The sequence below is a fragment of the Pecten maximus genome, chromosome 10 (assembly GCF_902652985.1).
Source record: "Pecten maximus chromosome 10, xPecMax1.1, whole genome shotgun sequence".
NCBI lineage: Eukaryota > Metazoa > Mollusca > Bivalvia > Pectinida > Pectinidae > Pecten > Pecten maximus.
Genome location: NC_047024.1, coordinates 15,550,247 through 15,576,105, shown reverse-complemented (window position 1 = coordinate 15,576,105; position 25,859 = coordinate 15,550,247). Strand labels below are relative to the sequence as shown.

General features: G+C 34.8%; 1 protein-coding gene across 2 annotated transcripts; it reads left to right on the top strand.

Annotated features, from left to right (window-relative positions):
- Positions 1 to 1,877: 1,877 nt before the first annotated feature.
- On the top strand, positions 1,878 to 23,209 carry LOC117336113 (serine/threonine-protein kinase Nek4-like). Of its 2 annotated transcripts, none has more exons than XM_033896490.1 (18): positions 1,878 to 1,962; positions 3,620 to 3,747; positions 4,203 to 4,280; positions 6,819 to 6,903; positions 7,111 to 7,161; positions 9,228 to 9,263; positions 10,851 to 10,909; positions 11,297 to 11,349; positions 12,536 to 12,663; positions 14,191 to 14,292; positions 15,294 to 15,373; positions 15,871 to 16,035; positions 18,464 to 18,564; positions 18,872 to 18,940; positions 19,508 to 19,656; positions 20,524 to 20,642; positions 21,093 to 21,179; positions 22,731 to 23,209. In XM_033896490.1, the coding sequence occupies exons 2-18, from the start codon at positions 3,665 to 3,667 to the stop codon at positions 22,804 to 22,806; spliced, it is 1,521 nt and encodes a 506-aa protein (XP_033752381.1). In that variant the 5' UTR covers positions 1,878 to 1,962; positions 3,620 to 3,664; the 3' UTR covers positions 22,807 to 23,209. The 2 variants fall into 2 exon arrangements, with proteins under 2 accessions (XP_033752381.1, XP_033752380.1); XM_033896489.1 differs by having other exon boundaries at positions 19,499 to 19,656.
- The last annotated feature ends 2,650 nt before the right edge of the window (positions 23,210 to 25,859 follow it).

The window sequence follows — 25,859 nt, the reverse complement described above, 5'->3', positions numbered from 1 at the left end:
ATGTAGGTCAGAGGTCAAAATATAGGTCACAGTGACCCGGTTTTTGTACGCGACACACCGCCTTCCCACAAGGAACCATACTACCAAGTATTAAGTTCTAGTCCTTTACAAAATGTATAGTGTAGGAGATAGAGCCCGGACAAACTTTTACTTTAATGTAGGTCAGAGGTCAAAATATAGCAAAATAAAGGTCACAGTGACCCGGTTTTGGTACGCGACACACCGCCTTCCCACAAGGAACCATACTACCAAGTATTAAGTTCTAGTCCTTTATAGTGTAGGAGATAGAGCCCGGACAAACTTTTACTTTAATGTAGGTCAGAGGTCAAAATATAGCAAAATAAAGGTCACATTGACCCGGTTTTGGTACGCGACACACCGCCTTCCCACAAGGAACCATACTACCAAGTATTAAGTTCTAGTCCTTTATAGTGTAGGAGATAGAGCCCGGACAAACTTTTACTTTAATGTAGGTCAGAGGTCAAAAAATAGCAAAATATAGGTCACATTGACCCGGTTTTTGTACGCGACACACTGCCTTCCCACAGAGAACAATACTACTAAGTATTAAGTTCTAGTGCTTTATAGTGTAGGAGATAGAGCCCGGACAAGCTTTTTCTTTAATGTAGGTCAGAGGTCAAAATATAGGTCACAGTGACCCGCTTTTTGTATGCGACACACCGCCTTCCCACAGGGAACCCACACACTAAGTATGAAGTTCCAGTGTCTTATAGTATGGGAGATAGAGCCCGGACAAATAGTGTGCGGAAGGACGGACGGACAGACGGACGGACGGACAGACGGACGGACGGACAGACGGACGGAGGGACGGACAGACGGACGGACACAACGCAAACCTATAGTCCCCCCCCGGATTCCGGTGGGGGACTAACAAGCATTGAACATGTCGGACACGTATCGCACAAGTATTTTTTTCCTGTTGTTAACCTTGAAAACTGATGGTTTTTATCAACCTCTTGAAAACCTTTTGTTATGACTTAGTTGTAAGCTGTCCCTGCTGGTTATTGTAAGTAAAGATCCAGTTAAGTGGATGATGTTGAGACTATTATGTCTGGTTCCATGTAGTACATGGATATTTTATCAACATGGTCAGTTTTAGTCACTTCAAAGGTGACACATCGTCATTGTATAGGAGAAATTGAAGGACTTTTCAAAGGTTCTGGTAAGTTTTTCAATATAATCAAATTTGCATGGGAAAAAAACTGAATAGAAGGGAAGGACACAATTTGCTTGACGATCTTGCGAGGTAAAATTTGTAGGTTCCTCATGGTCCCTACTTAACTCTCCCATGTTGACGTTGATAATATTGTTAGTATGAGACTACTGCAATGTATATTGCGCATGTGCAGTATTTTGAAAGAAAAACAAAATAGATAGAATAATTAACATTATCAAGAGGAGATAACCCTTACCGACATTTCTGATCACGCAATAAAAATCGATTAAGTATCGGGTGTACATCATAGCATAGGAGCGAGAGTCAGTATTATGCTAAGGCACAAACAATAATTATCAATTTGAGATAGGAGCGATTGTTCCGGTGTTACCATACCCAGCTACGTACATACAGATTATCATTTTGAGAAGTCCAGGCATTTTACTAAAAAGAGCAATTGCTACATGATTAATATCATAATAAATATTGTTTGATGCAAAATGAAATAGGAAAGTCTCTTATGCAGTCTTTTTTTTAATAAATGGGATGAATTTTAGCTCTCCCTGGTCAGACAAAATGAAAGTAGGCCTACAAAACGAAACTGCACACATTCCTTATATTATGTGACAAGAAACATGATTGGCTGAAATTAATTGCCCCGTCCAATCAAACCTCGCTTTATGCGCGCCGATCTAACATTGTTTACAAAATATGGCGTCCGGAGACTCATTCCTCTGCTGAAAGGCGCAAACGCCTTGACCTAAATCTGGATAATTTGCCCAAAGGTATTCATCTCTAAAATCATATACAAATGCGTTGAATGTAGGCAATTGAAATAGCAATGTAAATAATGTATACATTATGTGTCATTAGCAATTCCATGATATTTCACAAGCAAAACCACACGATATACCAAGGGAAGTAACTCTTGCCATACACAGAAGTAGTACATGTAGTATTAAATATCTATATATAGTAATTACAGATCTAGATTCTTACCTTTTTTTCTCAAAAAACCGTTTTGATATTATTCTGAATTCTTGTTATATCAACACATCTTCACATTATTTTGGATTCTAGACAACAGCAACCTTTGTCAACCATCACAAAATATGTGGAATAACCCTACAAAATATTTTGGATATTTTATAATTTTGGTGAATTTTATTTTCATATTGATCCATTGTGTGACGAGTATTTATATATGACAATGGGCATTATATAATAATTACCGTATTTGAACTTATAATTAATGGTAACCATCAATTATACCCCAAACTTTTTTTTTCGGAAATGATTGTGAGTGCACTATTCCACTAATTCGAAAACATATAAAAAGCCAATTACTGGCCACACTGATTTGCCAATATAATCTTCAGTCTTTCTCCCAAAGACTGGATTGTTTTCACTTTGTAAAGGTATAATGTTATAATTTCTGCACAAATTACTTCCCCTGGAAACTTTTCTCTGTACATGTACTTGTTTTGTTTTTGTTTTTTTGTTTGTTTTTTGTTTTTGTTTTTTTTAAATATAAACTTTTTGGGTTTTTGTAACTGCAAAGTGTGCTTATTAGTATAGGTTGGATATGGTATTTAACGCTCAAGATTTGGTAACAAAAGGACACAACTCTTGAAAATGGAGGTCAATATTAAAAAAAAACATTTGCTGCTTTAACACTTCAGGGAAGTATTTTCTTTTAATTCATATTCTACAGTACAGTATAATTGGTAGGGTTATTTTAAATGATTGCAATTAGGGGTCTGAATGTGGTTATGTCCCTCTTTTTAAAAATATTATTTGATTTTAATCCTCATGTAAAACATTGTTTGGCAGTTTTGGAGCCTGTCGATCCAAATTGAAATTTGACTTTGCCTCACTGGAAGTTGATACCAGAAATTTGTATACATTAGACCTTAATCTAAGCCTGTGAATGGTGATGCATGCTAAGTCACTTCCTTATCAATATCTTGACGTCATTGTCCAGAAACTATAGATTCAGTTAATAATAGTCACAATTACACAGGAACTAAATATTTACCTATCTGGGGGCCGCGGTGGCCTGGAAGTGGTTAATTAAGGTGTCCCGACACTTTATCTCTAGCCCTCCACCTCTGGGTCACGAGTTTGAATCCCACATAGGACAGTTGCCTGGTACTGACTTGTGCCGGTGGTTTTTCTCCGGGTACTCTGTCTTTCCTCCACCTTCAAAACCTGGCACGTCCTTAAATGACCCTGGTTGTTAATTATAGGACATTAAACAGAATAAACCAATAAACCACTTTATCAATCTAATCTACTCAATCATAAACAAGCTTAAGGCAGAAACACATTTCACTGACACATACAGTAATTCACCACCAGAGATAATACATACAATCAGGTTTACTGACAGACAAGTCTCTGTTCTCTTTAAATATGAAATGTGTGTATACAAATTTGCAGGTTCTGGTAGCTGTAGCCTTGTGTTGGTGATAATATTAGAGAGTTATGGAGCGCTATGACACTGTGCACAGACTAGGGTCCGGAGGCTGTGGGTCAGTGTATCTCGTCAGACACAAAGAGAATAAGAGGTCTGCACACTTGTTTATAGGGTTGAGATTTTTGTTAGTCCAATCTAGTGGTACATTCATGATCACCAGCCTAAAAAAGTATTAAAGAGCCATGAGGAAAAAAGACTTCTATTGATCTATAGAAGATCAAGAGACAAAAATGAATTGAGATTTATTAAGAGAAAAAGTCATTTCTAATGAGGTTTTCAAGCCTCTCGGACACCTTCAGTTATAAATGATGATAATTAAATTGGTTAATAGTTTTTTTTTTTATTTAATTATCATCTAACCAAATACCAATTACTTGAGAATCTGCAGTCATGTTTAAAAGTTAATGTCTAATTCTGAAAAAAATAAAACAGTTGTTATTTTGATATAGATCTAGCTGTGACTAGTAGATAAAGAGCACAGTTTTCTGAAAGAAAAAAATGATATCATGAGGTTATTTACTTGTATTTGAACAATGTTTGGGACAGATTATATGCTCTGAAAAAGATTGAACTTGATGAAAGGAAAAAGACAAGGACGAAAGAATCTGTACAAAAAGAAGCAAGGTAAGAATATGTAGCCTGTATAGTGTCATTACATGTATACCAGGGGCCTGTAGTATCACTACACGTATACCAGGGTGTAGACATTGGGGTTATGTGAGTCCTATACAGAAATGCACTTGAACTGTTAAACTGACATATTCCCTGAATTTTCTTTTTAAATACATGTATAATGATATGTTGGCTTCATTTATGGCCATATTGATCGTATTACGAACCCGAGCTAGTTTTGAAATTAAACGAAATTATAGTGAATGGATCTAAGAAACTCCCTCGATCAATCTCGGAGATCTGTCGTTTATTTCATCAATTCTGGGACCAAAATGGCGCGTTTGTTGTTGTGCTGTATACATGGCTATACATGGTGTCATATCATAGTAAAAATGCCTGGGATTATCATAACAATGGTCATTATGAACAGGGGTCGCTTTATACAAGTGGTCGCATGAACAGGTTTGACTGTACATGACATTGACCTTTGATACATAACCTTGACATCAAGTTTTGAGAAATTGATGTCAGGAATGCCAACTATGTAAATTTTACTAACATCAGTCTATTCCTGATATGTCAATATCATGAAAATATTTATAGTTAAAATCATGTGGAAAAAAGGTCACGATCATATTTGCATAATCTTGTATGATAATGGAAAAGTGCATACCCAGGCCTGGTTGTTCAAAACTATTGTTAAGCTAATGTTGTTGCTAAACAAGGTTAGAGAGATGTTGAGAAATAGCATAGTTGTTTACTAACACAGAATTAGAAATTATTGATAATTTTGAAAAACTACTTACTAGGCCCAGATAGTATATGGATATTTCTCTATGGTTCCTGGCTATAGTTTAAACTAATCAAATTAAAAACAAATTTCTGAAACCTCACCACATATCTTAATAACCTTCATTTTATTTCTTAAACCAAAGATATGAACATTCAACTTCAATTGCTGAATTAATCTGCAAATAAGCTCTTGTCAACAAATTCATTTTTGCATAATCATCAATTTTGAAATAATAAGCAAGAATACCAATTCTCTATGGTTCCTGGTGTAGATACATGTATCTATTAAAAAAATAAACCCTTCATAAACTTAAATATTAAAATTTTACATTAGGGGAGGGGGCTTATTGAAGATACGAAGATAGATACATTAAACTTTTACACTAGGGAAGGGGGCTTATTTGAGGATAAATACAGTAAACTTTTACACTAAAGGAGGGGCTTATTTGAGGATAAATACAGTACTAAACTTTTACATTAGGGGAAGGGGCTTATTTGAGGATAAATACAGTGAACTTTTAATCTAGGGGAGGGGGCTTATTTGAGGATAAATACAGTAAACTTTTACACTAGGGGAGGGGGCTTATTTGAGGATAAATACAGTAAACTTTTACACTAGGGGAGGGGGCTTATTTGAGGATAAATACAGTAAACTTTTACACTAGGGAAGGGGGTTATTTGAGGATAAATATAGTAACTTTTACACTAGAGGAGGTGCTTATTTGAGGATAAATACAGGAAGCTTTTTCACTAGAGGAGGGGCTTATTTGAGGATAAATACAGTAGACTTTTACACTAGGAGAGGGGCTTATTTGAGAATAAATAGAGTAACTTTTACACTAGAGGAGGTGCTTATTTGAGGATAAATACAGGAAGCTTTTTCACTAGAGGAGGGGCTTATTTGAGGATAAATACAGTAGACTTTTACACTAGGAGAGGGACTTATTTGAGGATAAATACAGTAGACTTTTACACTAGAGGAGGGGCATATTTGAGGATAAATAGAGTAACTTTTACACTAGAGGAGGTGCTTATTTGAGGATAAATTCAGGAAGCTTTTTCACTAGAGGAGGGGCTTATTTGAGGATAAATACAGTAGACTTTTACACTAGGGGAGGGGCTTATTTGAGGATAAATAGAGTAACTTTTACACTAGAGGAGGTGCTTATTTGAGGATAAATACAGGAAGCTTTTTCACTAGAGGAGGGGCTTATTTGAGGATAAATACAGTAGACTTTTACACTAGGGGAGGGACTTATTTGAGGATAAATACAGTAGACTTTTACACTAGAGGAGGGGCTTATTTGAGGATAAATACAGTATCTTTTACACTAGGGAAGGGAGTTTATTTGAGGATAAATACAGTATCTTTTACGCTAGGGAAGGGAGTTTATTTGAGGATAAATACAGTATCTCTTACACTAGGGAAGGGAGTTTATTTGAGGATAAATACAGTAAACTTTTACACTAGAGGAGGGGCTTATTTGAGGATAATTACAGTGAACTTTTAATCTAGGGGAGGGGGCTTATTTGAGGATAAATACAGTAACTTTTACACTAGGGGAGGGGCTTATTTGAGGATAAATACAGTAACTTTTACACTAAGGGAGGGGGGCTTATATGAGAATAAATACAGTAAACTTTTACACTAAGGGAGGGGGCTTATATGAGGATAAATACAGTAAACTTGAATATTTTAGGATTTGGGGTATACATAGTACTGTAACTATATAAATATCTATGCACTTTTTATTTCAGTATTTTGTCTCAGCTGAAACATCCCCACATAGTAGCTTACTATGATTCTTTCTACGAAGGCGATGACTTTCTCTTCATCATCCAGGTAAACTTTAAATTACCACTCACACATTCCCCTATTCCCAATACAATGTCAGTATAAACTGTTACACACTTCCTAATGTGAAATTGAATGCATTTTATTTTTCTCCCTAAGCGGCCATTTGTTTAGTTTTTGCAGAACTCTTGACTAAAATTACTCTTTGATTTATTCTTTAATTTTAAAAGGTCACTTTGTCTTTGTTTATAACAGGACTTCTGTGATGGTGGTACAATGGACGACAAGATTCGAGAAGCTGCCAATGTGAGTGATGAATAACAAGATAGAGCTGAAATTTGTTATAATGTCAATGTTTGTTATAATGTCAATGTTTGTTATAATGTCAATGTTTGTTACAGTGTCAATGTCTGTTATAATGTCAATGTTTGTTATAATGTCAATGTTTGTTATAATGTCAATGTCTGTTATAATGTCAGTGTTTGTTATAATGTCAATGTTTGTTATAATGTCAATGTCTGTTATAATGTCAGTGTTTGTCATAATGTCAGTGTTTGTTATAATGTCAATGTCTGTTATAATGTCAATGTTTGTTATAATGTCAGTGTCTGTTATAATGTCAATGTCTGTTATAATGTCAATGTTTGTTATCATGTCAATGTTTGTTATAATGTCAATGTCTGTTATAATGTCAATGTATGTTACAATGTCAATGTCTGTTACAATGTCAATGTTTGTTACAATGTCAATGTTTGTTATAATGTCAATGTCTGTTATAATGTCAATGTTTGTTACAATGTCAATGTCTGTTACAATGTCAATGTTTGTTACAATGTCAATGTTTGTTATAATGTCAATGTTTGTTATAATGTCAAAGTTTGTTACAGTGTCAATGCTTGTTATAATGTCAATGTTTGTTATAATGTCAATGTCTGTTACAATGTCAATGTATGTTACAATGTCAATGTTTGTTATAATGTCAATGTATGTTACAGTGTCAATGTTTGTTACAGTGTCAATGTTTGTTATAATGTCAATGTTTGTTATAATGTCAATGTCTGTTATAATGTCAATGTTTGTTACAGTGTCAATGTCTGTTATAATGTCAATGTTTGTTACAGTGTCAATGTTTGTTATAATGTCAATGTTTGCTATAATGTCAATGTTTGTTACAATGTCAGTGTTTGTTATAATGTCAATGTTTGTTATAATGTCAATGTTTGTTATAATGTCAATGTCTGTTATAATGTCAATGTTTGTTATAATGTCAATGTCTGTTATAATGTCAATGTTTGTTACAATGTCAATGTCTGTTATAATGTCAATGTTTGTTACAATGTCAATGTCTGTTATAATGTCAATGTTTGTTACAATGCCAATGCCTGTTATAATGTCAATGTTTGTTATAATGTCAATGTCTGTTATAATGTCAATGTTTGTTATAATGTCAATGTTTGTTATAATGTCAATGTCTGTTATAATGTCAATGTCTGTTATAATGTCAATGTATGTTACAATGTCAATGTCTGTTACAATGTCAATGTTTGTTACAATGTCAATGTCTGTTATAATGTCAATGTTTGTTACAATGTCAATGTCTGTTACAATGTCAATGTTTGTTATAATGTCAATGTTTGTTATAATGTCAATGTTTGTTATAATGTCAATGTCTGTTATAATGTCAATGTTATAATGTCAATGTCTGTTATAATGTCAATGTCTGTTATAATGTCAGTGTTTGTTATAATGTCAATGTTATAATGTCAATGTTTGCTATAATGTCAATGTTATAATGTCAATGTTTGTTATAATGTCAATGTTTGCTATAATGTCAATGTTTGTATAGGGGAATTTTGACACCATAGATAATTCAACGTGAAAAATATGAAAGCACGTTAAGGGGAAGGGGAACTAGATTACGAATAGCTGCGATAACGTAGCTCTGGACGACGGACAGACAATTTCTGACAGATGGTCGTCATCAGAGAGCATTGTAGGCTGGGTATGAATATTCGTTCTAGGATACGATCAGCAGTATAGTACAATGTAGTATAGAATATCTGTGTTTCTGTTAACCGTACTGACCCAATATTTTTGTGTAAACTCTGAAGTATTTTTGGCCTTTTTAACGGAAGGACTATTAAAATCAACCTTCCTTGTCTACATATACATGTAGGTACATATAACCTTTAAGTTAGAAAAAACTTTTAAGAATAAAAAGATTTCCTGACCTACCTACCCTTTTGTTTTTTTCCTATAATTAATCCGACTAGTTTTGTTTTGTTTCCAATAATGCAAACTGGAGGCAGTTTAAATGTCTATACAGATTTTATAGCACAAATAAATCTTGTTCTGCTTTTCTACAATTTCAGAAAAATAAGTACTTTGAAGAGACGATCATTATGTGTGTAAGTATTCAATGAAACATGTAAATGTTAATAGATACAGTATGTATACATGTATCTAAAAATAGATACAACATGCATACACATATCTAAAAATAGATACAACATGCATACATATATAAAAATAGATACAGCATGCATACATGTACAATGTATCAAAAAATATATACAACATGCATACATGTATCTAAAAATAGATACAACATGCATGCATACATGTACTATGTATCTAAAAATAAATACAACATGCATACATATATCAAAAAATAGATACAACATGTATACAGGGTTGTAGAAATATGTACAGTATGTACATTTGTATACATGTATTTTTCAAATTGATTATGTAATGCTATACAAAAGTTCATTTGGGGACCACCATGCACACATAATCTGTTTTATTTTGTCAATGTCCTATAAGGAAGGGAGATAACTCAAGTAGCCATTAAGTTTCTAAATTTTAAAGTTACTGCTTATACACTGCTCCTCAAAAAACTGGGGTATATTTAAGGATAATTATGGTAAACGGTTAAACTAGGGATAGAGCTTATTTGAGAAAAAAATACAGTAAACTTTTACATTTTAAAAGGGAGCATATTTCATGATAGATATGGTAAACTTTTACACTAGGGGTGCATGTGGGAGCTTATTTGGGGAACAATATGGTAAATTAGGAGAGGGCGCATTTATTCTAGGAGCTTTACACAGGAGCTTATATTTTAATGATAAATATGTTAAAATGTTACACAAGGGGAGGGGGGGGGGGGGGGGGGGGGCTTATTTGTGGATGAATACAGTAAACTTTTACACTAGGGGAGGGGGCTTGTTTGAGGATGAATACAGTAAACATTTACACTAGGTGAGGGGGCTTATTGAGGATAAATACGGTAAACTGTTACACTAGGGGAAGGGGCTTATTTGAAGATAAATACAGTAAACTTTTACACTAGGGGAGGGGGCTTATTTGTGGATAAATACAGTATTGAATGTAGAGCTTCTCTACGTGTAGTTCTAAGATAAACTCTATACTTGGGAACCTTCATTGTTTGTGATGGAGAATTCTGATTTTGTACCCCTATAATTTCAGACCCAATCCTAAAGTTAGTAATCATCCTAAATTATTCAGTTTTTTATTCGATTGCTCCACATGTTTATTGTTTTAAGGCACTCTCAGACTACTGACTTGTCAGAAGGAGCTTACAAGTGTTCAGAGTATTTGGATTTTTTAATACCCTGAAACCATTTCTGTGATAGTTATTCTGTAAAGGAGCAGGTGACAGAGTTGTTAATATAATTGAAGACATTGTTAACATGTTATTTTGTCTTCCATTGATAACATGTTATTTTACTTCCATTAAAAACATGTTATTTTTTCTTCCATGGATAACATGTTATTTTATCTTCCATTGATAACATGTTATGTTAAATCTTCATTGATAACATGTTATTTTATCTTACATTGATAACATGTTATTTTATCTTACATTGATAACATACTATTTTATCTTACATTGATAACATGTTATTTTATCTTCCACTGATAACATGTTATTTTATCTTACATTGATAACATACTATTTTATCTTCCAGTGGTTTGTCCAGCTCATCATGGCAGTTCAGTACATTCACTCAAAGAAAATCCTTCACAGGTATTTATGTTACTTAGAGATGTTTATCAGATGTTAATGTAGCTTACAATCCACTGACTCAAATGTCCACAAAAATAGCAACACAATGCAAGTACTGATGAAAGGTCAAAAGATTAACTTATTTAAAGATATATTTTTTAATGGAAAAGAAGAAAAAATAACAAGTATAGTGATAGGAGGATCAAGGGTTTTGGGTTGGGTTGGGTTATATTTGATTGGGAGTACAGATTTTTTTTACATATGATATGTATACATATTATCAATACTTATTGTTGTAAAGAAACACAAAGTGTATTATTTATTTACATTAGACCTATCATAGTTTGATGTAAATTACACATGTTATTACATTTGCTGGACTTCATTTGATTTGATTTTGTTTTGTAGGGATCTGAAAACAGAAAATGTTTTCCTCACAAAAAGAAATGTTGTAAAGCTTGGTGAGTTATAGAAACTGTTTTTAGTTGTTTAAGGTACAGTGTGATATGTAATGAATTGTACTGTGTCTGTCTGATATAGTATTGTACTTTGTCTGTCCATCTGTCTGATATAGTATTGTACTGTGTCTGTCCATCTGTCTGATGTAGTATTGTACTGTGTCTGTCTGTCCATCTGTCTGACATAGTATTGTACTGTGTCTGTCCATCTGTCTGATATTTTATTGTAGTGTGTCTGTCCATCTGTCTGATATAGTATTGTACTGTGTCTGTCTGTCCATCTGTCTGACATAGTATTGTACTGTGTCTGTCCATCTGTCTGATATTGTATTGAACTGTGTCTGTCTGTCCATCTGTCTGACATAGTATTGTAGCTGTCCATCTGCCTGACATAGTATTGTATTGTGTCTGTCTGTCCATCTGTCTGATGAAGTATTGTATTGTGTCTGTCTGTCCATCTGTCTGATGAAGTATTGTACTGTGTCTGTCTGTCCATATGTCTGATATAGCATTGTACTGTGTCTGTCTGTCCATCTGTCTGACATAGTATCATACTGTGTCTGTCCATCTTTCTGATATTGTATTGTACTGTGTCTGTCTGTCCATCTGTCTGATATAGTATTGTACTTTGTCTGTCCATCTGTCTGATATAGTATTGTACTGTGTCTGTCCATCTGTCTGATGTAGTATTGTACTGTGTCTGTCCATCTGTCTGATATTGTATTGTACTGTGTCTGTCTGTCCATCTGTCTGATATAGTATCGTACTGTGTCTGTCTGTCCATCTGTCTGACATAGTATCGTACTGTGTCTGTCCATCTTTCTGATATTGTATTGTACTGTGTCTGTCTGTCCATCTGTCTGATATAGTATTGTACTGTGTCTGTCTGTCCATCTGTCTGACATAGTATTGTACTGTGTCTGTCCATCTGTCTGATATTGTATTGTACTGTGTCTGTCTGTCCATCTGTCTGATATAGTATTGTACTGTGTCTGTCTGTCCATCTGTCTGACATAGTATTGTACTGTGTCTGTCTGTCCATCTGTCTGATATAGTATTGTACTGTGTCTGTCCATCTGTCTGATGTAGTATTGTACTGTGTCTGTCTGTCCATCTGTCTGATATTATATTGTACTGTATTCCTCTGTTTGAATACCATAAATGTTTAAATTTTTCTGACACTTTACAGGTGACTTTGGGATATCCAAGGTGCTGGACCACACTATAGATCTTGCCAAGACGGTTGTTGGAACCCCGACTTATCTCAGCCCAGAATTATGTCAGGATATCCCCTACAGTTCTAAGTCAGACGTCTGGGTAAGTTTACACGATATATATCTACAGTTCTAAGTCAGACGTCTGGGTAAGTTAACAGGATATCCCCTACAGTTCTAAGTCAGACGTCTGGGTAAGTTTACACGATATATATCTACAGTTCTAAGTCAGATGTCTGGGTAAGTTAACAGGATATCCCCTACAGTTCTAAGTCAGAGGTCTGGGTAAGTTAACAGGACATCCCCTACAGTTCTAAGTCAGATATCTGGGTAAGTTTACACGATATATCTACAGTTCTAAGTCAGACGTCTGGGTAAGTTAACAGGATATCCCCTACAGTTCTAAGTCAGACGTCTGGGTAAGTTAACAGGATATCCCCTACAGTTCTAAGTCAGACGTCTGGGTAAGTTAACAGGATATCCCCTACAGTTCTAAGTCAGATGTCTGGGTAAGTTAACAGGATATCCCCTACAGTTCTAAGTCAGACGTCTGGGTAAGTTAACAGGATATCCTCTACAGTTCTATGTCAGACGTCTGGGTAAGTTAACAGGATATCCCCTACAGTTCTGAGTCAGACGTCTGGGTAAGTTAACAGGACATCCCCTACAGTTCTAAGTCAGACGTCTTGGTAAGTTAACACGACATCCCCTACAGTTTTAAGTCAGGCGTCTGGGTAAGTTAACAGGACATCCCCTACAGTTCTAGGTCAGACGTCTGGGTAAGTTTACAGGATATCCCCTACAGTTCTAAGTCAGACGTCTGGGTAAGTTTACAGGATATCCCCTACAGTTCTAAGTCTGACATCTGGGTAAGTTAACAGGATATCACCTACAGTTCTAAGTCAGACGTCTGGGTAAGTTAACAGGATATCCCCTTACAGTTCTAAGTCAGACGTCTGGGTAAGTTAACAGGATATCCCTTACAGTTCTAAGTCAGACGTCTGGGTAAGTTAACAGGACATCCCCTACAGTTCTAAGTCAGACGTCTGGGTAAGTTAACAGGACATCCCCTACAGTTCTAAGTCAGACGTCTGGGTAAGTTAACAAGATATCCCCTACAGTTCTAAGTCAGATGTCTGGGTAAGTTAACACGATATCCCCTACAGTTCTATGTCAGACGTCTGGGTAAGTTAACAGGATATCCCCTACAGTTCTAAGTCAGACGTCTGGGTAAGTTAACAGGATATCACCTACAGTTCTAAGTCAGGCGTCTGGGTAAGTTAACAGGATATCCCTACAGTTCTAAGTCAGACGTCTGGGTAAGTTAACAGGATATCTCATATAGTTCTATGTCAGAGATCTAAGTAATTTACTGGAAGTAATTAAATATATAAAAAGATACTATAGAAACCATGAAAATTCATTGTACACAAGTTTTTGATATCAAACTATTTCCTGGGATCAATGTACGTTAGATACGGTAAGTTTACCTAGTTATACATTAATTTCATTATAATTTATGTTCACTAGTTTCCTTGTGCATCATCAATTTTCAGACTTATCGGAAAACAAATGGTTGCCTTTTTTTATTAAATTATAATTATTTGACCATGTTTTGTTTCTGTTTAAGGCCCTGGGATGTGTCCTTTATGAAATGTGTTCTCTGAAACCGCCGTTTGATGCACAGAATCTAATTAGCCTCTTTATGAAAATCATCAAAGCCGAGTATGAGGTAAACTTGATTTTGAAATGTTGCTCAAATCTGTCTCAAATGTATAGTATCACCAGAAATTAGCAAGGGGCAAAAACAAAAACTGTGTAGTTAACCAAATCAAATCATGTAGCCATATTTATTGACCTTACAGGGCTCAAGGACACGACACCAGATTTATTAACGAAAATAAAGAGATAGACCTGTACAGTAATAACTAGATAGCCAACAAGAAAGCACTTCAATTATCAGAGCTGAGAATCTTGCCGATATCTACAAGACTCTGTCGCATCTTCAGAATCATTTATTTTGATCATTGCAAAATTCTAAATACTGATTTCTTTAATAATGAGATGATGATGCACAAGTTTGTCATTAAAATCAAGTCAAGTCTGCAGAGCGAGACACCTCTGGGCCCCGGTGGCCGAGGGGTTAAGGTGTCCCGACACTTTATCACTAGCCCTCCACCTCTGGGATGCGAGTTCGAAACCTAAGTGGGAAAGTTGCCAGGTACTGACCGTAGGCCGGTGGTTTTTCTCCAGGTACTCCGGCTTTCCTCCACCTCCACAACCTGGCACGTCCTTAAATGACCCTGGCTGTTAATAGGACGTTAAAACAAAAACAAACCAAAGACTCATCTATTGTAAATATAGAGTAATATCCCTTTGTTAAAAAAAATCTTACTTCAGGTTACTGTAAATTTGGTATCCAAGTACCATTTGAAATGAGTGTCACTTATTGAAATATCAGTATGGTTAGATTCAAATTTACAGAGTTGGTGCATTTTGTTATCCTCTCACAAGAAGTTTTGCCATTCTTCACAGAATTAACTCAGAATGAACTGATTTTCAATATAACAGGTCAAAGTTCAAGGTCACTTTGGTCAAATATGGAAAAAAGTGTGTTTAGAAAAATGGTCCCTGAAGAATGGCTTTGCTTTATTTTAAAAAAATTATGGATTTCGGCAATGTGTATGTTTTCCTTCAATAAGTATATACAATATAGTTATCTATATTTTACAGAGAGTTCCCGATCGTTATTCAGATGACCTTCACGGTCTGGTGACAGGGTTATTGGCGAAATCACCAGACGATAGACCCAGGTAACGTGTATAATACATCGACATCTGACATTTATCTCATAGAGTTGATAAATGTAGACCTAGGTAACGTGTATAATACATCGACATCTGACAATTATCTTATAGAGTTGATAAATGTAGACCTAGGTAACGTGTATAATACGTCGACATCTGACATTTATCTTACAGAGTTGATATATGTAGACCTAGGTAACGTGTATAATACGTCGACATCTGACATTTATCTTACAGAGTTGATATATGTAGACCTAGGTAACGTGTATAATACGTCGACATCTGACATTTATCTTATAGAGTTGATATATGTCAATTAAGTTACAATTGTAGCATAGACTTAATGTTTACCCGACACCAATCAAAACTAAGATGTTTAAACAAAATCTAATGACACCAATCAAAACTAAGATGTTTAAACCTAATCTTAATGTAAACTGTCAACTTTCAAGCCCTTTCCTTTGTTCTAATGTCTTCACATTTCTTTCGATTTCTTGCTTTAGTGCGAGTGTTATTGTGAACATGCCCTACGTGCAGCGCCACCTGGCAGCGTTTATTGAGACAAATGAGATGTTGCGGTTACAGAAAGGGGTGAAAGATTCTTCCAACCAATTATCTCCTCACACGTATTCCGTAGAGGGCAGCACCAGTAAATACTCTCCAAACAGGTTAGTTTATAACCTAATCGCAACATCTCGGTCATTTCTGTCCAGACTCAGAATCAAAACCTGGTCACATCAGTATATCTCTGTACAGTCCATACATGCCATACCTCCCGGCGTGAGACAAAATCTCCCTTATTTTCAAGTAATTTATTTCCCAAATTCCCGTATTTTGTAATTCCCTCCGGTATTTTAGCCGACGCCATTTTTGTTTACACTTCAGTAGTTTTTCTCGCGAGATTTGGCTAAATTTAGCGATCACGTGATCCATCTGTTCACGTGATCACTCAATCAAAATGGCGCCTGTTGGACACGGCTTTCACACGAAGCTCTGGCTAGTGTAATGTTTGCGCTAGAATATCTATCACCATGAAATAAAGGCAAGTCACTTACAAACAACTTAAACCCCCTTTGCTAACAGACTTTAATTATTGTTTGTTTTCTTTTAGGACCATACTTTGATGATGGTAATTGATACAGAGTCTGGTCAGACGCAAAATCACACATGTTTTTCATATAACATGTGTATCGTTGGTCAGTGATAGCAAGATGAAATCCGATATTTTCTTTTAGAAAACTATCAAAATTAGCACATCTGTTGGTTGTAGTGGTCAATCATGATGTTTACAATGACTGTACCGTCCATGACAGAGACAATATACAAAATCTAGAATGATCGTGATAAGATTTACTGCAGTCTCCTAACATGAACATCTTCAGTTCTCATGACTTCATGTATACACTTGCACACTTGGAATATTTTTATATCTAAATGGTCCAACATAAGGGATCCCACAGGACATTTCATGGGGATTTTTACAACTGATGTGTTCCCTCAGAGTGGATCAAGCTTTCTCATTTGAAGAAAATCCAAACTGATAAATAATTAACTTGCTTGTCTTAATCTTTAGCTAAATGTAATTATAATATACCCTTTTCAAATGCTGTTATGTAATATGCATAAAGCTGTGAAACTTTTTGTGTTACATAAAAAAAAATTCAAAAAATAATTTCATATCATCAGAATCTGAATTTATACTTATTGCATTTTTTACCTTATACAACTTTTTGTTGTTTGTACATGTATATACAATATGATTATTATCCAAAATAAATACAAATATTCTTTAAAATTGAATAAAAATGTCGATATTCATGTCGCGCACAAATCTCCCTTATTTTAGGCAAAACTCCCTTAAAATAATCACCAATCTCCCTTATTGGTCTCCCAAAAATATGGCATGTATGACAGTCGGTCAATCGAAGGTGTATCAATGTGAAATCAGAGATGTCCACAGACAAGCTTACTTTTACATGTAGACACAGTCAAAATGTTTTAGGTACCTTTAATTTAACATAAAAAAATATTGACCTGAAAATGATGTCAATTTCATATGAAGAAATTTTCAAGTCAATTTCAGGTCAATTTGACCTGAAAATATTCACATGAAGTTGAGCTGAAATTGAGCTGAATTGACATGAAACATTTTGCCTGTGTATAGTGAATCTTATGACGAGTACTTTGTCAGCTGGAACAATGTATCTGAACGAATAATTAGCCGGAAATTTAACAAGCTGAAGTTAAGACATACCATGAAAATAAGTTTAGTAAAAAATCTGATGTTTTGTCGATGGTATGTCAACTTATAAACTAGAGCAGAAATTGTCAATTCCCCTCAGCCAAGATGATGTCTCTAATTCAACCTCTAAAATCATCATGATTTGATTTTATGACATAATTATACACATATTTCAATTCACCAGATTGATTTCATTAGAAGTGAAAGGATTTTTTTAACAGAATGATATGGTTATTTACAATGTGCTATATTTAAACTTTGACAGAGATTGTCAGATTGTATCTTAGGGCCTGTTCGTTTATGCGGACAAACCGGTTCGTCAGTTTTTAAATGTAACTTTTCAAACATATATCTTGACCGACCTGCAAATGTTAATACAGGCCTTGAAAGTCCAAGCTCGTCTGAAAACAATATAAAATCATCAGGTCCCTCTTTACTTCATAAACGAACAACACCGTTCTATATCATCCAACCGTTTGGACCGCAAAAACGAAAATGGTCTATGTTACAGATTCCAATAAATAATCTACAAACTGGTATTCTAGTTATCCTCTTCAGAATTAAGACGGAGGAGAATGGTTATCCAACTTACAAGCATTAAAAAAACATTTATTGACATCCTTTTGACAAACAAACACAAAACTATATTAATAGTACAAATTGCATATTACGGTAACAAAAATATTACTGAAATGAAAATTGGGATTCAGCTTAACAGACAAATTCATTGCAGATGAAGACTGATTATAAATCTATACACTGAGGATAATTTTTTTTTTAATGAGGATAACAGGATTAAATTCATTTGCAGAATTCGTAAATGTTTATCATCTATTAGTATATTTATGTTTCAGTGGAAACACAACTCCTGTCGTAAAGAAGAAGTTAAACAAATCGCCACGGAAACCAGAAGGGAGGTCACCAAAACAGCAGGACAGCGGAGTCAGTTGTAATGGTAGGATGGAATAGTGTACATGTGCCCCTTTTGATATTTTTAGCCCAACATCAGATGTTAATTATTTTAACTTTAGGTTAGTTATGCATTTTACATATTGGAACTGATTGGAAACCAAGATAACAGTCAGCCATATTAGATTTGGATGTTTTATGTTATAGATATATATGTGTAACTTTGTAGATGTACCTTTGCATTTTAAAGAAGTTATATCAATTTCGGTCTGATCACTTCCAATAGGAGCCCTCTGAGTAGATTTTGTGGTATAGGTTCATTCTGTTACTAATTCTGATATTTATTGATTCAGATGCTGCCGAGGAGCTGTCCGACTATTCCGATGATTTTGACGACTCTTCCCACTCCGATTTAGAGGAAGGTAACAATGACAACAGAACAGATTTACAAAAATACAAAACACAATCCAACAATGATGAGTTATCAGAGATCAAGATAATGAAATTTGACTGCATTTATAGATCAATAAATTATCCTCAAAGTCCTCTCCTTTAATAAATATACGTACATGTACTGTATTATCCTCAAAGTCCTTTTCTTTAATAAATATACTGTATTATCCTCAAAGTCCTCTCCTAGAATAAAGTTGATAACAATAATTTTGAGAGTACTTATACTGTATATAAACAACTTTTAGTTTGCTATATAAAAAATTGTGGTTGAGAGCTTTAATTATTACTGGGTGAGGTCTTATTTTGGATGTAAACAGTAGTTTCAACTACAATAACAATAAGAAATAGATCAACAATGAAATGGCTTGATGTTAAAACAATCCATATCTTGTAACCTGAACTGATTTTTAGGGGAAAGTGATTTACTATTTTGTAAACGGCAGGTTGGAAAGAAATACCAAAATTAACATGAATGTAAGTGACATTCTTTCGACAATGATGTCATTTATCTAGACTATATATTTTAGACATTCCAGAAGATATTCAGGAAGATACTTCCGCAGCACCTGAGGACAAGTTAGAAGGACAGAATATCTTCAACAGTCCAGAGGATTTTTCCAAGATGGCTGAAGATGGGTCAGATGCACAGTATGCAGATGATTTTGAAGAGTACGATTCTAGTGAGGTAACGTCAAAATTTGGTCAGGATTATCTCCCTTTAAATGTCCATAGACACTGGAACACTGTCAGGTCAAGATTGCATCCCTTCAGCTGACGATTTAGAAGGTTTAAACATAGTGACATAACACACAACTCTAATATCAGGATTGTCTCCCCTTAGTTGAGAATGTTATATTACTCAAACAGGGGAGATAACTACTTTGTCGTGATCCACATTTTTGGGAGTATGACAACTGGTTTAACTGTTGTCAATGCAATATGACCCAGTGGAGTCTTGCTGGGTGTCGTTGGCAGTACGGTGCAGTGTGATAACACTTTAAATTGGACATCAGTTTCACACTATCACAAGGAGACAAACACTATCATATCAAAGCCTCCCGAAACACACACTCACTACACACATGGATCTCACACATGAGAGAGGCTGTACTTAAGTGACCTGTTGATAGGACACAGGGAATTTCCAACATTAGAAACAGGGGCCATTAAAAGGACCCATTCCCCTAAAAAAATCTTTGAAGTTTTGAATGATTAAGTATGTTTTATATACAAAGACCTATATTAAGGCAAAATAATTGAAAAATAAAAAACAGCAACAGGTAACAAAATGAAATCAAAAATAATATAAAGGCAATATTCATCAAAGATAAACTGAAATTTGTATGAATTTTACGATTTTTTGTTTTTGCCAATGTCACATTTTGTCGCCTAGAAAATCCCAATTATTTTTATGGACCCTGGACCCAGTTGAAAAATTGTAGGAAAATCCCTGGGACATTAAAAAATACAAAACCGAGCCGTCCACTTTAAGTTGTCTCAAGTTAACCTCATCTGAACATTTTGCACATGTACCTCTTTGATTTTTTTAAAGGACTTGGATCAGATTGTGACGCAGGCCAGAGTAGCTCGGGGAGTTGCCCCCGATGACGAATTCTTCTCCGACGACAAGATGCTAGATCACCATCTTACGCATACAAGATTCTTTAAAAAGTGAGTGTCCCGAATAACACGTCCTAGTGTTGTCATGTTCAGTTATGAGAAATTACAAACAAGTTATGTTCCTCTTGAATCATAAGGATCATATATTCCTGGATTTAAAGGGTTGGTGTTTTTAAATGGCTCCTAAATCATTTGAGTACATCTCACGCCAAATACTGTTATATTATATAATTAATCTAATATGATATAATGACAGTTGAGAGTTAAAATAAAATGTTTTATACTTTACTTTGAATGTGACTACTTTTTTTTTATTCAATGGTTGGACGCCAAAACGAAATTTGTGTGAATTTTTATCCTGATAATCAGTTTCTGAAACTTATTAAGAATTTTGTGATTTCTGTGTTTGTCAGAGAAATTTTCAATCATAAGTGTCACATGTTTTCACAAGGGGAGATGGCTAATTTGTGGCAACTGATGGTGATGATTACTTATTTACAGACAGTGTATAGATGCCCTAGGAGGCCGTACTATCACTAACGTCGGAAAATTGATCCAGAACGGAACGTTGACAGAATCAGACTTCAGGTGAGACAATCCTACTTTACTAGAATATTCATGTTAATAACTTCCTGAAAAGTTTACAATGTGTCAAGGTCAAAGTATGGGGTCAAAGGTCAGGTCCTCATTACAGATATCCATGTAATAAACTTCTGCCACCAAGATATGTAATCTGTAATGGAACCCAAGGTTTAATGTTATTTAAGCAATAAACTGCCTAGATGCGGCAGACCTACTGGTATAACTGCCACATGTGTCACAGACAAACTGAATGGTGCGCGCTAGCGCACCATGATTGTTTGTCTGTGACACATGTGGCAGTTACACCAGTAGGTCTGCCGCATCTAGGCAGTTTATCGCTTATATTTACGTTCTATTAATGAATCGCAAAAATAAAAAAAATATGAAAAAAATCTTCCAAAATTCAAATTTCCCGCTTTCTACCGTCAGGTCAGGTGAATATCTAGACAGCGCACAAGTAACAGCTGACGTCAACAACTTCAGCAACTTCAGTTATACTCTCATAGATGAAGCTGCTTTTGATAGGGATTTACTAGTAATATATAAGGGCATTGCCACACCAAATGTAAATATATGTGTATGTTAGAGACGAATATTAAACAGCAGTTAAATATTTTATATATTTTAAGTTATTAAACTGTTACTTATAATTGAAATTCTGCTTAGATTATTTGAATTTCATACTTTATTAGGTATATTTTAAATTTCACTTTAATAATGAGTTTCAAATTTAATTTGTATAATTCAAATTTGACTAAATCATGAGTAAGTGCAACACACTTCCTCTATTCAAATATTAAATTTACTTTATGCTATAATGTTGCCTATTCCACCCTTTTAACATGAAAACCTCTTCAAAACCATGCCCCCAAACCTGAAATACTCAACAAGACTGTGCCCCCAAACCTGAAATACTCAACAAGACTATGCCCCCAAACCTGAAATACTCAACAAGACTGTGCCCCCAAACCTGAAATACTCAACAAGACTGTGCCCCCAAACCTGAAATACTCAACAAGACTGTGCCCCCAAACCTGAAATACTCAACAAGACTATGCCCCCAAACCCCCCTAGCATTACTGATGTGTCCTAGACAGACAAAACAGCTGTGTGAGGCAGATCTAAATTCCTCAAACTAAATCACTCTTTCATTTTTACAGTTGATATTTATGTGCTTCATCTCTTTCACACAGTAACTATTCAAAACAAAAGTTTGTTGTACATTTGAATACAATACCAAAAGCTACATATTTTATACACTGTCACCACCCTCCAAATGTTCAAGCTTCTCTTGTAAGGTATCTTTTGAATTTTGTAGGAAAAAAAATTAATTGCGTACGAAAGAAATTCTTCTGTTTCTATATTTGGGGACTTTTTGTCTTATATTAAGTCATGATTTTTTAGGATTGTTTTTTTTTTTGAGGGATGGGGGATGTCTGTTAATTAGACATGCAAATAAGGTGGATGCATTTAAAGCATATTTTGTGTCTAGCAGTGTATAAGCTGTTTGGAGGTGTAGCATTATGTATTGTTGATAATTTAATATCTTTTTCCCAGAAGAGAACTACGGCACACAGTGGGGGATTCCACAGAAATCTGCCATCTTGATATTGGTGAGCTTGATGAAGGCTGATTGGAGGGTTGGTGTTGCCATGGAAATGGATCGTGGTCAGCTGTTGTTGACTGGATGTCTGTGATATTTGATGAAAGGCGATGACAGATTTTGCTGTGATACCAACAATATATAAACGTGTATAATGAAACTAGAGAAATTCCCTAAGAACTTGTGTCCTGCCGGATTGATATGTGTATTGTGGTTTGTCTACTAGGTTATGAAATATTAGTTAAAGTCAGAGTTAGAGGTCTTGTGTTAGTAAACCTCCTTATTCTGTCACCATTATCAGTGAAACTTATGATACTGTCAATATTTCTTGGTAAAACCTTGTTATACTGTCAGCATTTGTCAGTAAAATTTTGTTATACTGTCCCCATTATACAGTAAAACCTTGTTATACTGTCACTATTTGACAGTAAAACCTTGTTATACTGTCACTATTTGACAGTAAAACCTTGTTATACTGCCACCATTATACAGTAAAACCTTGTTATACTGCCACCATCTACAGTAAAAACCTTGTTATACTGTCACCAATCTTCAGTAAAACCTTGTTATACTGTCACTATTTGACAGTAAAACCTTGTTATACTGTCACTATTTGACAGTAAAACCTTGTTATACTGCCACCATTATACAGTAAAACCTTGTTATACTGCCACCATCTACAGTAAAAACCTTGTTATACTGTCACCAATCTTCAGTAAAACCTTGTTATACTGTCACTATTTGACAGTAAAACCTACTACTTTAGAAGAAGTATACGAGATATATACTATACTATTTTGATTTGTTTTGTGTGATAGATTATGGAGAAACGATTGTAAGAGACTGAGTGCATTTATTTGAAATTGCTTGTTGAAAATATATATTTGATATATATATGTTGATGAGAGAAGTTTATTTTATGTGCACAATTAGAAAATCAAAAGCGTTTGATTGGCCAATTTTCTATTTTCTGATTATTCACATGTAATGTAAGTCGTGCCAGGTAGGTTATATAAAGTCTATGCAAAGACACACTCCAAAGAAATGGTTAAATCTGACACATGACACATGACATTTCTACAAAATACAGGTGTAACATGTATTTAATGTGTATTGAAAAAGATTGTCATTTTTTTTTTTTTTTTTTCATTTTTTTTACTTTATATTAAATTTTGCAGTTTGACAAATTCTGAAATTAGTTTTTAATCAGGTAATATTGTCTCATATTACCTGCCAGAATTTCATATTTCCTGAGTCAGAGGGAAATATGAGATCCAGACATGTAACATGATATCATATTACCTGCCTTAAGCTACAATGTATATACCTATAATATAAGATGTATTAAATAAAATGTAGATTTAACCGGTGTTTTTATTGTATACCAACCAAATACTAAGTTTGGGGGACCAGAGCATTTACTTTTGTACATTATGTATATATACTGATCAGTTTTCTCAGCATTCATACCACTGTATCAACACTAGCCTGCTTCATTGAAAATTGTATGTAATAAGACAGAGCATATACTGTTGTATTATAGATACTGATCAGTTTTCTCGGCATTCATACCCCTGTATTAACACTATATATATATCCTGTTTCATTGTAAATTATATGTAGTAAGACTTGTATAACCATATGTATTGTACATATCAAAAAGTTATTGTTTTATATGTATATGTTTTACAAATATTGATTTTGTTTTATCAGATTTATTTATATAACATTGTGTTCTTCAAGTACCCAATATTTATATTATCTAACTTGATAATTGTTATCAACATTGAACTGTTTATATTAAACAGAGACGTTGAGAGGACAAGTGGTTGTACTCAAGATTTTATTAAGGTATATTTATATAAGATACAAGAGTCTCAGTGATCCTGGATACAAGGATCTCATTAGTCTCATTCAACCAGACTCTTATTGTTAACTGCCCAAGTTACACCATACTGAATGTTTAGTAATAAAGCGTCTGCTTGAACAAGACTAAGATCTCGGTGAGCCTGGATACAAGTGTCTCATCAGTGAGCCTGGATGCAAAAGTCTCAGTGAGCCGTGATCCTGAATACAAGTGTCTCGGTGAGCCTGGATACAAGGATCTTGTTAGTCTTGTTCAACCAGACTCTTGTTGACTGCACAATTATGTACGGCACACTGAATGCATTATAATCAAGTGTCTGGTAGAATGAGACAAAGATCTCAGTGATTCTGAATACACATCTCGCATGTCTCAGTGAGACTGGATAAAAGAGTCAGTGAGTTCTGTGAGTGTAAGAATCATAGTATGTGTGTTTTCTGTACTTACATATTCCAGATTGATTATAATAATACAAATAAAAATAAAGTGGATATAGTCTTTTACTTTTCTTGGTCATCAGACCCTTCTATTTTCTGTCATGTGTAACCTCCTCCTCCTCCTCCTCCTCCACCTCCTCATCATCATCATCCTCATCATCATCATCATCATCATCATCATCATCCTCACCATCATCATCAGATGGGGAGCTATTGAGATATCTCATCCAATGTTGTCCATTGTAAATCCGTATGTAAGCAATCGATGTTATTGCGTTTTCCTTGAAAAGTAGTGGAGGGATGTTTCTCAAACTTCCTATGTAGGTTCCCTGTGGTCCCTAGTTTTACTTGCAGGCACGAATTCCCTGCGCAGGGTCCATATATATGTATCGTAATATATGGACTGTTGGCTGTAAATTTTAGCAAAGTCCTTGTGGTCGTACCCATTTGATTTTTAGTCTGATCCAGAAGACAAAATGGCCGACAGACAGTCATCTTTGAATTTGAGAATTGAAGTTTGTTATCCCTACTTCATGGAAGTACTGGACTGAAGGATATTCCTCAAGCTTGATGATTATCTGTATAGGTCCCTTTGAGTCTGATCAGGAAAACAAATGCACATTTAAAAAAAAAAAAACACTAACCACAATAAAAAAAAAAGATATGTTTGAACAAGCGTAATTTGAGCATTTCCAATGAGATGAAATATTTAGGATTTTCAATGAAGTTGACTTGAACTTTCCATTCAGTCTGGTTGAAGAGGACATTGGGGAAGGATTTGT

Bases quoted from the DNA above. Each gene is read 5' to 3' on its own strand.
- LOC117336113 (XM_033896489.1), top strand. From the start codon at position 3,665: ATGGAGCGCTATGACACTGTGCACAGACTAGGGTCCGGAGGCTGTGGG. The intron at 3,748-4,202 runs GTCTGCACACTT...TGTTTGGGACAG, and splicing joins AGACACAAAGAGAATAAGAG to ATTATATGCTCTGAAAAAGA. The intron at 20,643-21,092 runs GTGAGTGTCCCG...ACTTATTTACAG, and splicing joins CATACAAGATTCTTTAAAAA to ACAGTGTATAGATGCCCTAG.